This window comes from Moschus berezovskii, chromosome 27 (genome assembly GCF_049115385.1).
Source record: "Moschus berezovskii isolate FMDL1 chromosome 27, NW_MosBer_1.0, whole genome shotgun sequence".
In the NCBI taxonomy this organism is placed as follows: Eukaryota; Metazoa; Chordata; class Mammalia; order Artiodactyla; family Moschidae; genus Moschus; species Moschus berezovskii.
In genome coordinates, this window is record NC_142486.1 from 19,421,087 (window position 1) to 19,436,845 (window position 15,759).

The 15,759-nt window shown below is 43.2% G+C and overlaps 1 protein-coding gene and 1 pseudogene across 1 annotated transcript in view; one reads left to right on the forward strand and one right to left on the reverse strand.

The window, feature by feature from the left end:
- Nucleotides 1-1,213: 1,213 nt before the first annotated feature.
- Nucleotides 1,214-15,759, reverse strand: part of LCMT1 (leucine carboxyl methyltransferase 1) — a 66,668-nt gene continuing 52,122 nt past the window's right edge. The window contains exons 7-11 of the mRNA XM_055409710.2: nt 12,463-12,583; nt 8,058-8,159; nt 6,589-6,680; nt 4,812-4,909; nt 1,214-1,430 (exon numbers count right to left, since the gene is read on the reverse strand). Coding sequence (XP_055265685.2) covers nt 1,408-1,430; nt 4,812-4,909; nt 6,589-6,680; nt 8,058-8,159; nt 12,463-12,583 — 436 coding nt within the window. The 3' untranslated portion in view covers nt 1,214-1,407. The remainder of the gene's footprint in view (nt 1,431-4,811; nt 4,910-6,588; nt 6,681-8,057; nt 8,160-12,462; nt 12,584-15,759) is intronic.
- Nucleotides 5,034-5,635, forward strand: LOC148773659 (protein CEBPZOS pseudogene; annotated as a pseudogene).

A 15,759-nucleotide genomic window follows, 5' to 3' on the forward strand; every position in this document is an offset into this window, starting at 1 on the left:
AAAATAATGGACTTGACTCCCCAGATGGATTCGCCACCCATTAATGGCTAGTACATGGTTACAGAATCAATGAATTAGTAAATATGACATTAGTGTTGAAGCCCCATCAGTACCAGCCTGCGATCTTTTCCTTGAACTAATTCTTAAGATCTGAAAGATAAGTGAGAAGCAAGTAACTTTCTCACTGGGTGATTCAATGTTATTTCATGCTGTCTCACCACCCACTCCTGCCCACAAGCACGTTGTTGTGTAGTGGGACGCAGGTCACACTCTAGGGAACACTGATCTCTGATTCTGCAACCTCTAGACGATAGGGCTGGGGGGCTGCCTTGCTGCCATTCTGCATACTCAGGTTCAAGTTCACAGCTCACTCACATAACCAAGAATGTTATCAGGCAAGGACAGGCCTTATGATTCTGAATCTCCAGGGACCCTTTAATCTGTACTAGAATCGTATCTGTATTAGTTTCTTACTGCTGCTATAACAAATGACCACAGACTCACCAGCTTACAACAATACAAGTTTATTCTCTTCCTGTCCTGGGAGTAAGAAATTTGAAATTAGTTTCACTGGGCTAAAGTCCAAGTGTTGGCAAGACTGGTTCCTTCTGGATGCTCTGAGATATTCTCTTGCCCTTTTCAGCATCCAGTGGCCATTTATATTCAACTTTCGCCCTTCCCTCATCTTCAAAGTCTATCACTCCGGTCTCTGCTTGTGGCGTCACACCGCCTGTTCCTCTGACTCTGCCCTCCCTCCTTCCCTTAAAAGGAAGGACTCTTGTGATTACATCCAGCCCACCTGGATGTTCCCACCTCAAGATCCTTAACTTAATCGTATCTGCAAAGCCCCTTTTGCCATACAAGGTAACATATCTCGGGTGGGGGGACTGGGAAGGGACATTTTAAAGGGTCATCATTCAGCCTGCCACAGTGACCAAGGTGAAGGAGGACTTGAGCAGGCAAGGGTAGAAACGGGAGCAGAGACGAGCTCCAACCTCCAGTCTGGATGCCAAGCGCAAGGCCAGGTGCCACACACAAGAGCACACAGGAGTAAATCCCACAATGGATGCAAGGGCAGGAGCTGAGTCTGACTCACGGGCAGTGGGCCAATGTCAAGGCTGGGCTGAGGATCTTCAGTTCCAGCTGACAAAGAGGGGAACCACAGTCCCCCCAGGGGAGCAAAAGATAAACAGCAGAGGACCAACACACCGGCAACTGGCAACGGAGATTTATTTAAACTGTCAGCCAACAGGAACATGAACTTGTACAACTACCCCAGTAAACGAGGCTTCTTGGAGAGTGGGGGAGAATGGCAGCTGGGGCCTCCCCATCACTCAGGAAACTTGGAGACTCAACTCCGGAAAGGTCGCCGGCTTCAGCTCTGGCTCAGCACGAGTCTTGAACAGATCAATAAGTTATTTCCTTCAAACCTGAGGGGAGGAAACGCACAGATGCTGAGAAGGGATTGTCACAGGCTGAGGCAGAGAAAACAGTCAGAGGTGGAAGAATGTGACCCTGGGGCCCCAGGTCCACAGGGACCGGCTCTGGGGCGACGGCTGCACATTCAATTACTGCACCCGGGCCTCCTGGTTGTGTAAGATAAGATTCCACAAGGAAACAGGAGGCTGGATGAGACTGTTTACGGGCGGTTTAAAAGGGATTAAGAAATGTTACAGCAGTTTATGGGCTCTCCGCAGTAAAACCCACAAGTCTATTCTTTAAATCCTGAACTTTTTTTTTCTGAATTAATACCTTTCATTCAGACAACTTGTTTAATGAGTTCATTCTTGAGTGTTTTGCTTTTTACCTTAAATACATTTGAAAATTATTATTGGCCCGTTTTGGGTGAGAAAGAAGTCAAAGGGTTACTGACTAGCTAGCCTTAGCAATTTTGTTCACCCTTTTCTCTTTGAGTCAAATTCAGTAATAAAAGTGACTGGTGTAGGCAATTTATTTCTTCACATATCTAGTAATTTTTTTTTTATCAAATACTAACCAGTCCATCCTAAAGGAAATCAGTCCTGAATATTCATTGGAAGGTCTGATGCTGAAGCTAGAACTCCAATACTTTGGCCACCTGATATGAAAGACTGACTCACTGGAAAGGACCCTGATGCTAGGAGAGATTGAGGGTAGGAGGAGAGGGGAACAACAGAGGATGAGATGGTTGGATGGCATCACCGACTCGATGGACATGGGTTTCAGCAACCTCTAGGAGTTGCTGATGGACAGGGAAGCCTGGTGTGCTGTGGTCCATGGGGTCGCAAAGAGTTGGACACGACTGAGTGACTGAACTAAACTGAACACGGTGAGTGGTAAGCTGAGGAGACTCTGAATTCTGAGACCTTCCTCTGAAGAGTGTTGAATTGTGTTTTAGCAGGTGATTTTATTATTGAAGAATCAATCTGATTTTCCAGAGTCTTGGCTGTGGGTTTGTTTAGTATCAATCTGTTCAGATTTTGTCCTACAGTCTATTCTCTAGGAACTTGGTCTTTTAAATGCTGAACTTCGAGCAAACAGACAATTTCTCCTCTACACACATACAAGTTAAGTACAGTAAGTCCCTTACATACGAATGAGTTCCATTCCATTCCATTCCAAGAGCACATTAGCAAGTCCAATTTGTTCATAAGTCCAACGAAGTTAGCCTCCGTACCCAGCTAACACAATTGGCTGTATAGTACTGTACTGTAATAGGTTTATAATACTTTTCACACAAATAATACATAAAAACAAACACACAAAATAAAGAAAACATTTTTAATCTCACAGTACAGTACCTTGAAAAGTACAGTAGTACAGGACAACAGCTCAGCATACAGGGGCTGGCATTGAGTGAAGAGGCAAAAAGAGTTACTGACGGAAGGGGGCAGGGAGGTGGGAGGCTGTAGAGCTGAAGGACTGTCAGCAATAGGAGACGGAGGAGAAGCCGCAGTGTCACTCACACCTGACACTGACGGAACACACGTTCACATCTTTAAACGTTCGCAACTTGAAGGTTCGTATGTAAGTGACTTACTATACTGATACCACAAGTAGCCAGGTGAGAAGTGGGGAAAAGAAGCCCCTAACACAGAAGAGCTCAATGCATCATTACTTGACAGAATCTAGAATTAATTCTATATTATTACAAGTTACCTAAATTTTTTAAAAGTGTAAGAAAATTAAGTCAATGCAGACAGAGCTTCATGACAGAATATTTATAAAGCCATGAAAATCATGCTCATGCAGAGTTTTTAATAGCAAGGGGAAATGCTTATGTTACAATATTAAGCTTAAAAAGATCTGGAATCGAGGTTACATAGATAAATTAAGCCCCACTAAAAACAAATCAACAGCTAGAAAAAGAACAGAAGGGAAAAGCTGCCAGAGGTTATCTCTGAGTGATGGGCATATGGGTGATTTTTTTTTTCTTTGCCATACTTTTTTTTTAGAAGTTTCCAAAGTCTCTGCTTAAAATTACACTGTTTTCAAAAATGGGGGAAAACAGCAGTACAAAAACACAGTAATAAATGATTTTTTAAATAAAAACTAAATGGATTTTGTGGACTGAACTGCCCAGCTGGGTAAATTTATAAACTGGTGGAAAGATAAGCCCAAGGAGGACGATTAACAACCTGGAATTTTCACACAGGAGACAGTCCTTGACTTCCCCAAGCGCTTTGTTTTATATTCACTACCTGCCTAAGGCAGTATGTCAGACACAGCTATAGGAAGTCTGAGGGCAAAATAATAGCAAAGATCCCAGAACTGGGATCTAAAACTATCTCCAGTGGGCTGGAGAGACGCCCAGGGGAGCAAGGTCAACAAGGGGCAGCTGTAAAGGAGGAGCTGGGTCAAGACCAAGCAAACAAGGCACTGAGACAGGCTCTTTGCTTTGTCCCCATGGCCCAACTCTTCCAAGCCAGGGGATCCACCTTCCATATAAAAGAAGATAAGAGAGAGAAATTCACCCCACAGCTGCAGGGGTGTTAGGCAGAAATAACGACCTGTGTGTTTTAACATCCAGTAAACCTGGTTACAAAGGTCCGTCTAGTCAAGGCTATGGTTTTTCCCGTGGTCATGTATGGATGTGAGAGTTGGACTGTGAAGAAAGCCGATTGCCGAAGAATTGATGCTTTTGAACTGTGGTGCTGGAGAAGACTCTTGAGAGTCCCTTGGACTGCAAGGAGATCCAATCAGTCCATTCTAAAGGAGATCAATCCTGGGTATTCATTGGAGGGACTGATGCTAAAGCTGAAACTGCAATACTTTGGCCACCTCATGCGAAGAGTTGACTCACTGGAAAAGACTCTGATGCTGGGAAAGGTTGGGGGCGGGAGGAGAAGGGGACGACGGAGAATGAGATGGCTGGATGGCATCACCGACTTGATGGACATGAGTTTGAGTGAACTCCGGGAGTTGGTGATGGACAGGGAGGCCTGGCGTGCTGTGATTCGTGGGGTCGCGGAGAGTCGGACACGACTGAGCGACTGAACTGAACTGAAACCTGGTTACAAGCAGATCAAAAAGCTGAACATTGAATCCTTTCATTAAGATGGTTACAAGACTCAAGGTTTCTTACCATCCAGCTGAGGAAATTCCACAAACAACCCTGTTGGTTGGTTTTCATACATGTGGTTTATTTAAATAGTTCTCCTGGGTTTTGTGCTATAAAAACAGAGGATTTAACTGCTGATTCTCTGTGTTCACAGATCCATGTATACGAGCCCTAGTTCCTCCTGGGTAGAAAATTCCCATTGAGAGTTATGCTCTCTGGAGACAAAAAAATCCCTAGAAAAATTCCAATCAAAATAAGTGAAGTCACCTACCTAGTTCACTTCCTCCTTTAGTGGCCCAGCAAAGACAGTAATGCTGCATGAGCTGTTCAAGAAGCTCCATTTCATCCAGAAATTCAAGGGACTCTATTCTGTGGAATGAAAAGACAATAGTACAAACGTATCCAATTAAAAATGAAGGCCATGACATATACTGCTGGGCATGGGAAAGCGTTCAGGATAGCCTATGTGAAAAGAAGCGGGCTACAGAATAGTATGTATGGCGTGAGCCCATTTTTGCTTAATTTTTGAAAAGAAGAAAAAAATCTCTATAAGCAAAGTCAAAAGTGACAGATGACAAACCAGAAGAGAATGTTTGTAATACAAATGACAAGGTGGTAGATTTCCTGGTCATATAAACGAGCTGTTACACTTCAGTAAGAAAGAACACTTTTTAAAACTCATTTAAAAGATGGGTAAAAGACCAGATCAATGGCAAGGAAAAAAACAAGAGCTTTTCAATTTCATTTATGTGAAAAGAAATGTAAATTAAACCAGGACTGCTGCCATGTCCTGCCTGCTGTCTGCTGCACGCGGTGGGGTTCTGCTCCAAGACCTTGCTTCAGGTGTCATGGACTGAGCTCCGCAGCCACTGGCAGAGAAGATCTTTAAAGGCGTTTTAGTAGTGGAACCTATGGGCATTTTTGGTGTGTGTTTGTTGTTTAAAAAGATGAACACAAGCCAAGATTTTAGGCAAACGACAAGCAAGACATTTCCCTTCACCTTGGGAGTTTATTACAAATCCACTGAACACTCTGGATGGAATGTATGGAGTCAGAAAGCAAGATCAAGAAATATGGTTGAACGGCAAAAATTAGGAGTCTGATTATCGATCAAGGTTTGTTCTATTTCATAGGATCGGGCAAGATTAAAACTCCAAAGCTGACATGGATGCATTTTAGAATATTTAAGCTTAAATGTAAACTCTAATTAAGCTGGAGATTTTATTCTTCAGACTAACTGTGAAGAAATTGATGGAGGGTTTCTTTTATTACACTATAAATGGAGTTTTGTTTACTACTCAAAATAAAGTGGTTCTCCTTAAAAAAATGTTGTGCAGCTGAAACTAATGTTGTCTGTCAATTACATCTCAATTTGAAAAACTGCTGTCGTTAGCATATATCCACACAGCAGTACAAACACCAGGACATGGCAACCCTGAACATCCTGACATGCAGAGACGAATACAAACTCCTGTTAAGCTTTTGAAAGGATGGTGGTTTACAGACAAATACATGGATCAACCTACTGATTCAAAAAATACAGATCTATAGATTGATAAATAGTTATATACACATAGAAAAAGAATATACTCCGATTTACTCAAAGCACACAACTGCTCTATGCTTCATGCACTTTACTTGAAAATTGTTTTAGAACAACAAGCATGTATTTCTTTTATAATGAGGGGGAAAGTCCACTTAAAAATCCATAAGCAGACTCCCCCACCCGCTTAGGACCCCTTGGGCAACGTGACTTTCCTCCTTTTCCAAAACACAGAGATTGTGCAAGATTTCCACTGCAGAGGTGTAACTGCTTATTTTGACTAAAATAATCTGTTTGGGCATAAACCTTATCTTGGCTAATAGCTAATGAGTTACTCTCAAGGAGCTAGCAATGTTTAATCTATGTTAGCAGCAGTTAACTGGTTTCAAAATAGGTCTAGTTTGGGGTTGGGTTGCTTTTTTTTTTTAAACATTAAAAGGTAAGGACAATGATGCCTTTCATTCACAATTATTTGCCATGGAGCGGACTCTTGTCAATCCTGTACCTGATCACTTCGGCACGAGGCAACTTGCTGTACAATTCCATCATGTCGATGGCTGTTGCCGACTCCCACCCGCTGGACAGGAGCCGTTCTCTCTAAAACGTGGGGTGGAGAGAAAGGGAGACGACAGGAGCTGTCACACAACCCGAGGCGCTCTTTGCACACACAGCCTCCCTCGAAGGGCTCCTCTTTCAAAAGCCCATTCTGGACCCTCTCATCTGTCTTTTCAGTTTCCCCATTTTCTCTACTCAACAGGTACTGTTACAATGGGGGCACCCTAAAGTATAATATTTAAAGAGAAATAAAGGAAGAAACTTCTATATAAGCAATAGGTTTTTAAAGGGCCCCCGGCGGTAATGACACAAGCCATGTAAAAAATAAGCCATTTAAAAGGGGGTAGGGGTGGGGAAGTGCCTCTTTACCAAAAAATTTCTAAATTTGGGGGGAACAATTACAGATTGCAAGAATTTAAGTCAAGTACAAAGTGGGAATCATGTTTGGATCCTGATCCAAATACACCAACCATGAACAATTTTTTAGATGACTGGTAAAAACCTAGTATGAACTGGGTGGGTGTCAGCTGCTATGACATTGGAGAAGGAAATGGCAACCCACTCCAGTGTTCTTGCTTGGAGAATCCCAGGGACGGGGGACCCTGGTGGGCTTCCATCTATGGGGTCACACAGAGTCGGACACGACTGAAGTGACTTAGCAGCAGCAGTAGCAGCAGCTGCTATGAAGGAGCATGTCGACTTGTCAGATATGATAGTAGTGTTATCGTTATCCTGGGCAGAGGAAGGTCCTTACTGGTAAGAGATTCACACTGAAGTACTTAAGAGGGAAATGAAACAGTATCTGAGATTTGCCTTAAATATTCCAATGATGTGCTCAGACACTCAGTCATGTCTGACTCTTTGTGACCCCATGGACTGTAGCCCACCAGACTTCTCTGTCAGTGGGATTATCCAAGCAAGAACACTGGAGTGGACTGCCATTTCCTCCTCCAGGGGATCTTCCTGACCCAGGGATTGAACCCACATCTACTCGTGAATCCTGAACTGCCGGCAGATTCTTTACCACTGAGCTACCTTTCCAATGACACCACCAACAAAAATTTGGGGGAAGGGGTAACAATATGGCAATGACAAAATATTATTAATTATTGGAAGCTGGCTGGTGGGACATAGGTGTTCGCTTTAATTACTCCTTCTACTCTTATGTTGTTTGAAAAACAGCATAATAAAAAATCAAAGTAACAGGAGACAGGAAATGTAAACTTGTATTTTCCATGCCAAGATGGTAGCACAGGGCTTGGATCTCCCCCGCACGATGAACCAGTGGCCACGTGGAGCCCTGGCTGCCTGCAGGCAGGCACTCCGGAAGGACTCTCACGTTCTCCCATCTGCATAGGGAGGAGGCCCGTTCTCGGTTGGCCAGGGTGCGAGAGGACATCCGGGTCTCTGCACTCTGACCTGCGACTCCAGCGACTTGCAAGTCTCCACTCCGGCCAGGTCACACTGTCGTCTCCGCAGGTTCTCGATCATGATCTGCCCAAACCGGTCATCCATGTTCACCTGGGAAGGGAGACAGGAGGCTGGGCACTGCCACAGGGTCTCTCTGGTTCTTAAAACATGCAAAATAAAATAACCACATCCTATTTCTAAGCAGTCAAGGCTGATAATACCCAGCGCAGGTCACAGAACCCCAAGTGCAGTGCTGATGGAGTACAGCCCTCAAAAAGCAACTAAGCACGGTTCATCCACTGCAAACACTCAGCCTGGGACCAGATAACTCCACTGCCAGGAGTCTGTCTCACAGGTAGACTTGCGTGTGTATGAGAAGATGGGAGAATATTTACTGCAGCACTATGTATGATAGAAAGGATCTGGAAAGAACTTAAATATCCAGTGCTTGGGGTTAAATAAATTCTGGCAGGTTTATACAATGAAATACCATATAGCCATGAAAATATAAAAAGAAGATAGACAGATGAGACGGCCCCCAAGATAAACTCTTGAAAAGTAATTTACAGAAGAATGTGTATAGTATGCTCCCATCTATCTTTAGGGGGAAAAAAAATCTCTCTTCACATTTATATATGCACAGGAAAATTCTAGTATACAGCAAGGTTGCTTCCCAGGTTAGAGGCTGAGATCTGCGATACATGAGAGACTTTTCTTTGTTTACCCTTCAAACTATATGACTTTTTTTTTTTTTTTCACATGTGGTATTACTCTCTGAATAAAGAAGAAAGGCAATGCCAAAGAATGTTCAGACTACTATACAACTGCACTCATCTCACATTCTAGCAAGGTAATGCTCAATATCCTTCAAGCAAGGCTTCAACAGTATGTGAACCAAGAACTTTCAGATGTATTTCAAAACAGGATTTAGAAAAGGCAGAGGAACCAGAGATCAAATTGCCAATATCCGTTGGATCATAGAAAAAGCGAGGGAATTCCAGAAAAACATCTACTTATGCTTCACTGGCTACGCTAAAGACTTTGACTGTGAGGATCACAACACAAACTGTGGAAAATTCTTAGAGATGGGAATACCAGACCACCTTACCTACCTCTGAATAAAAAAAAAAAAGGTTTAAAAAACATCATGTACATATGTGTGCAAAATGGCTGAGGCATGTCAATGTATGGCAAAAACCACTACAATACTGTACAGTAATTAGCCTCCAATTTAAATAAACAAATAACATCATGTACAGGAAATTGCAACCCACTCCTGTGTTCTTGCCTGGAGAATCCCAGCGATGGGGGAGCCTGGTGGGCTGCCATCTCTGGGGTCGCACAGAGTCGGAAACGACTGAAGCGACTTAGCAGCAGCAGCAGCATATATGTGTGCAAAACAAAATTTTATGCACATTAATGTAGCACACACACTGGTACTTTGTCATATATAAGGCATCAAAAATTCAGCACTTGAACAATATGTGAAGTGATTCCCCAATCCTGTGCAAGGCAAGAACCAATGGTACTCTTTTGTGGGGGGGATGCATAGGGCTTATGTGGCAGTAATGCTATGATTACAGACTATTCATTCAGAACAGAGCATATTTATGAGCACAAACTCCTTCATTTTATTGCCTTGGTTTGAATCCTGGCTTGATATTTAATAGCTGTGACCAAGATACCTAATCCCCTGGTTCAAACCCTTACCTGTAAATCCAGGATAGTGTCAAGTACCTACCTTGTGGGCTGCTGTAATGATTAAAAAGGTTAATATATGTGAAACTCAAAGAAAAGCACCGGCTACATAAGCAATCAAATTCTAAGAATCTGAAATCATTATTACTGAAATAATCATCATCCATGTCGTTTTGTCATTTAACTATTAATTAAATAACAACATAAGACATATGAGCAATTGACGAACATAAGGCTGATGATTCTGCACTTGTCAGGAAATAATGAATTAAAAGTTGATTATTCATAAAATGAAGGTGGTGGGGAGGGTTTAACCCCACTGAGGGACGCTGTTGTCAACATACTAAAAACTAGTACAATCTCAGCCCTGCTCCAAAGTGACAGGGTCTCTGGCCAAAATTTCTTTAACCCTTTATCTCTCACATCATGTTGAATCAAAGAACACACAAATGAAACAGTGAATATCTGAAACATGTGGAAACGAAATTCCTTCTTCCCAGGTATGGTGTCCCGAAAACAGAGACAGGTCGCCAGGATTTACCCACGTTGGTAGTATAGGCTGACAAGGCCAGCAGCCATTATGTTCATTCACCAGGTCAAAGGACAATGTCTGTGGCTTCCCTGGTGGTCCAGTGATTAAGAATCCACTTTGCAGTGCAGGGGTTCCCAGTTCGAACCCTGGTCTGGGAAGATCCCACATGCCTTGGAGCAACTAAGCCCAGTGAGCCTCAACTACTGAAGTCTGTGTGCCCTAGAGCCCGCGCTCCACAAAAAAAGCCACTGCAATGAGAAGTCTGAGCACCAAAACTCGAGAGCAGTCCCCACTCTGCAACCAGAGAAAGCCCGCGTGAGCAACGAAGACCCAGTGCAGTCAAAAATAAATACATAAATATTTAAATTTTTTTTTTTTTTAAAAAAAGACGACATCTGAGGAATGCTTCCAATTAAAGAGAGGAAAAGAAGAAAAATCTACCAACCAAGACCCACCTATACCAGAACCTGGGCTGGGTGGGGGGTGGGGAAGACAGGAGACCAAGGTCCAGCCCCAGACCTGTTTGTAGCTACGTGACAGGGGGCAAGGCCCTGCACTGTCCTTATCTGTAAAAACATTTGAAAATAAAATAAAAAGCAGTAAAAAAAAATAAAATAAAATCAATAAAGCTAAACTAAAATAAACAATAGAAGTCGCTAACATGTATTGGCACTGCTTATCATCAGTCCACTGCTGTTCAGCATCTCAGGAGTTCCCATAATAATCCAGAGAGACAAGTCTTCTTTTTTTAATGAATGCACTTGCCAAATTTAGTCTGGATTATTTAGACTAGAGAGGCAGGTACTCTTATCCCTGGGGCTCCGAGAGATCCAAATATTAACTGAGTTAATAACAGCTTACTTAATGCTGTCCGTGCTTGCGCACCTGTTGACCCACATATGAGCTTTGAAGTTGGGGTACTGTTATCCTCATTTTTCCGATGAGGAAATGGGCACAGAGAGGCTAGGTAACTTGTCCAGATCACAGAGCCAGGCAGTCTGTCTCCACAGCATGAACTCCCAACCACAGAGCAATTCTGCTGCAGGTCACACAGACCCAAGACGAATCATTCCAAAACACTAAATCATAACCCTTTAGGCACCAGATGAGAAGAGAACACAAGCCATAGGCCAGACTCAGTGACTTCAGAAATCAGGAAAGTGAAGTGAATTCTCCGGGAATTTAGTCCCTGCCATTCTCCAGGCCAGAACACTGGAGTGGGTAGCCTTTCTCTTCTTTAGGGGATCTTCCCAACCCAGGGATTGAACCCAGGTCTCCCGCACCGCAGGAGCTGTGAGCTCAATAAATGAGCTCAGCTCAGCTCATTCCATCTGAGCCACAGGAAATGTTACAGTAAAATCCTAGATTTCTAATCTCTCTTGAAAACTTGGGAGTTCAGGCAACTCTAGGCCTGTTACCACATGGTAACAACGGACTGGCCCGGAAAAGCGGGCATCCATGAAATGGGATGTGGGTGTCCCAGTTCACCACAGGCCCCACTACTTCACAATGTATAACACCTGGCCAGCTTCTCCATTTGCATCACTATCTGCCTCTGAAGGCATGTGAGTTCACTACCCCTACCCTGATGACAGCCAAAATTCCCTCCATCAAGATCTATGATTTTATAGTAAACACAGTGATAAAGTAAGAACACAAAAAGCTTCCGTAAAGGCCAAGATGGAAGTTCAGAAACTCTAGATAAAAGTCTGCAGGCAGTTATGAACTCAAAAATACTAGGTTTAGGGCAGTGGTTAGCAATCCACCCTGGAATGCAAGGGACACTGGTTCAATCCCTAGTCCGGGAAGATCCCACATGCCGCCTGGCAACTAAGCCCATGTGCCACGACTACTGTGCCCTCACTCTCAAGGCCGTGCTCCGCAGCGAGAGAAGCCACCACCACAAGCCCTGGCACTGTAATTAGAGAGTAGTCCCTGTCGGCTGCTGCCAGAGAAAGTCCATGTGCAGCAATGAAGACCCAATTCAACCAAAAAAAAAAATTAAATAAATAAATAAACCTCAAGAAAAGAAAAGAATACTAGGTTTGCTGGAATTGATTAACAAAGGAGCTACAGAGGCAGAAGGAAAATAATAAGGGAAAGCATATTCCAAGGGTGCTCAAGAGAGAGAAAGCCACCCCTGGAGTCCTGCACAGAACGTGGATTTCTTGAGCTTCCTCTCACCTGTTCGTAGTTTATGAACATGGCAGTCTCAAAACTATTGGCGGCCCACTTGAGGAGGTTTGCAGACTGCTCTGGAGTCATGTATACCAGCACACATTCAGCGATCAGGAGGGTTGGCAATCTTAAAGGAAGAAAAAAAAGCACACAAATATGTTTTCATCCAGATGGGACTCTCTAAATGCACTCACATTGTAGTTCATAGCCCAGTGCTTTTGGTTTTCATATTAACAATCAATATAACACGACTCTAAGTTTTACAATGCAAAAACGTGAGCGATCAGCAATCATTTTTGTCTTGCGGTTGAAAATGCAGACTATAAAAATGGCTACAGGTTCTTCCTAACTGTACACCCACACTGTGGCACGGTGCAGGCAGAGTCTCCCACTCAGGAAGCAGAGTTTATTTCCCTCCCCCTGGAATCTGGGTGAGTCATGTAACGTGCTTTGGCCAATGGAATAGCAACAAACGTGATACCAGCAGAAGCTTGGAAATGACCTGGACCCTGGCACTTGCTCTCTTGCTGTACTTGGAAACCTGAAACCACTATGGAAATGAACCCAAGCTAGCTTGTCCTAGGAGGGGAGGTCCTGTGGTTGAGAATGACACAGCTCCACTGACCAATCTGTTCTCCACATGAACAAACCCCAGAGGACATGAGCTAAACCTGGCCCCTAGCAGATGAACCACCCAGCTAAGCCCAGGCCAGGTAAAGAAGGCTATTTGGGAATTTTTTGTATGATTTTTGCAACTTCTTTGTAGACTTGAATCATTTAAAAAATGAAGTTAAACATTTTTACAGTATATTTTGTAAAAGGTAGCCATTAGCAACATTAGAAAGAGGATTAACACTTTTCAAAATGTAAGTGAAAGAAAAGCAGGCAAGATAGCCCATAAAGGAAAACAGAGAACATAAATGAAACCACAGGGAAGAATATGTAATCTGAATACTTGTTACACCAATTTTTTTTTCATCTGTTTCGTAGATCTCCAAAGTGAGGCAAACTTCCTATGAAGATCTGGTCCGATTTATACATGATTACTTCCATGACCTACCAGCACATTTTCCAAACAGCTGGCTATACAGCTGCAGCTGTACTCAGAGTCAGATGCAGCTGACTCAGGGGCCTAATATGGGCCAATTTCTGCTCAACTGTTTTCACATGTGCTACCTGATCCTCAAAACCATCATGTGAAATAGTTTTTATCCCAGTTCATAAATGAAGACACTAAGGCTCAAAAGAGATTAAAAACACAAAACCCCAAAACCCTGCCCTCTATTAAACAACTAGTAAGCAGAAGTAAGCTTCTTGGCAAGAAAGTTATGACAAACCTAGACAGTGTGTTGAAAAGCAGAGATATTACTCTGCTGACAAAGGTCATATGGTTAAGGCTATGGTCTTCCCAGTAGTCACGAATGGTTGTGAGAGCTGGACCATAAAGAAGGCAGAACACCAAAGAACTGATGCCTTCACTGTACAGTTCAGTCGCTCAGTCATGTCTGACTCTTTGCAACCCCATGGACTGTAGCACGCCACACTTCCCTGTCCATCACCAACTCCTGCAGCTTACTCAAAACTCATGTCCATCGAATCGGTGATGTCATCCAACCATCTCATCCTCTGTTGTCCCCTTCTCCTCCCACCTTCAATCTTTCCCAGCATCAGGGTCTTTTCAAATGAGTCAGTTCTTCACATGAGGTGGCCAAAATATTGGAGTTTCAGCTTCAGCATCAGTCCTTCCAATGAATATTCAGGACTGATTTCCTTTAGGATGGACTGGCTGGATCTCCTTGCAGTCCAAGGGACTCTCAAGAGTCTTCTCCAACACCACAGTTCAAGAGCATCAATTCTTTGGTGCTCAGTTTTCCTTATAGTCCACCTCTCACATCCATACATGACTATTGGAAAAACCATAGCTTTGACTAGATGGACCTTTGCTGGCAAAGTAATGTCTCTGCTTTTTAATGTGCTGCTTAGGTTGGTCATAGCTTTTCTTCCAAGGAGTAAGCATCTTTTAATTTCATGGCTGCAGTCACCATCTGCAGTGATTTTTGGAGACGCCCAAAATAAAATCTCTCACTGTTTTCATTGTTTCCCCATCTATTTGACATGAAGTGATGGGACTGGATGCCATGACCTTAGTTTTCTGAATGTTGAGTTTTAAGCCAACTTTTTCACTCTCCTCTTTCACTTTCATCAAGAAGCTCTTTAGTTCTTCTTCACTTTCTGCCATAACGGTGGTGTCATCTGCAGATCTGAGGTTATTGATATTTCTCCTAGCAATCTTGATTCCAGCTTGTGCTTCATCCAGCCCCACATTTTGCATGATGTACTCTACATATAAGTTAAATAAGCAGGGTGACAATATACAGCCTTGACATACTCCTTTCCCGATTTGGAACCAGTCTGTTGTTCCATGTCCAGTTCTAACTCTTGCTTCCTGACCTGCATACAGATCTCTCAGAAGGCAGGTAAGGTGGCCTGGTATTCCCATCTCTTTAAGAATTTTCCACAATTTGTTGTGATCCACACAGTCAAAGGCTTTGGCGTAGTCAATAAAGCAGAAGTAGACGTTTTTTTGGAACTCTTGCTTTTTTGATGATCCAGCAGATGCTGGCAATTTGATCTCTGGTTCCTGTGCCCTTTCTAAATTCAGCTTGAACATCTGGAAGTTCAAGGTTCACATACTGTTGAAGCCTTGCTTGGAGAATTTTGAGCATTACTTTACTAGCGTGTGAGATGACTACAATTGTGCAGTAGTTTGAACATTCTTTGCATTGCCTTTCTTTGGGATTGGAATGAAAACTGACCTTTTCCAGTCCTGTGGCCACTGCTGAGTTTTCCAAACTTGCTGGCATATTGAGTGCAGCATCACTTTCACAGCATCATCTTTTAGGATTTCAAATAGCTCATCTGGAATTCCATCACCTCCACCAGCTTTGTTCGTAGTGATGCCTCCTAAGCCCCACTTGACTTTGCATTCCAGGATGTCTGACTCTGGGTGAGTGATGACACCATCGTGCTTATTGGGGTCACGAAGATCTTTTTTTTTGTATAGTTCTGTGTATTCTTGCCACCTCTTCTTAATATCTTCTGCTTCTGTTAGGTCCATACCATTTCTGTCCTTTATTGTGCCCATCTTTTCATGAAATGTTCCCCTGGTATCTCTAATTTCCTTGAAGAGATTTCTAGTCTTTTCCATTCTATTCCGTCCGTTCCGTTCCGTCGCTCAGTCGTGTCCGACTCTATGCGACCCTGTGGACCGTAGCCTACCAGGCTTCTCTGTCCATGGGATTG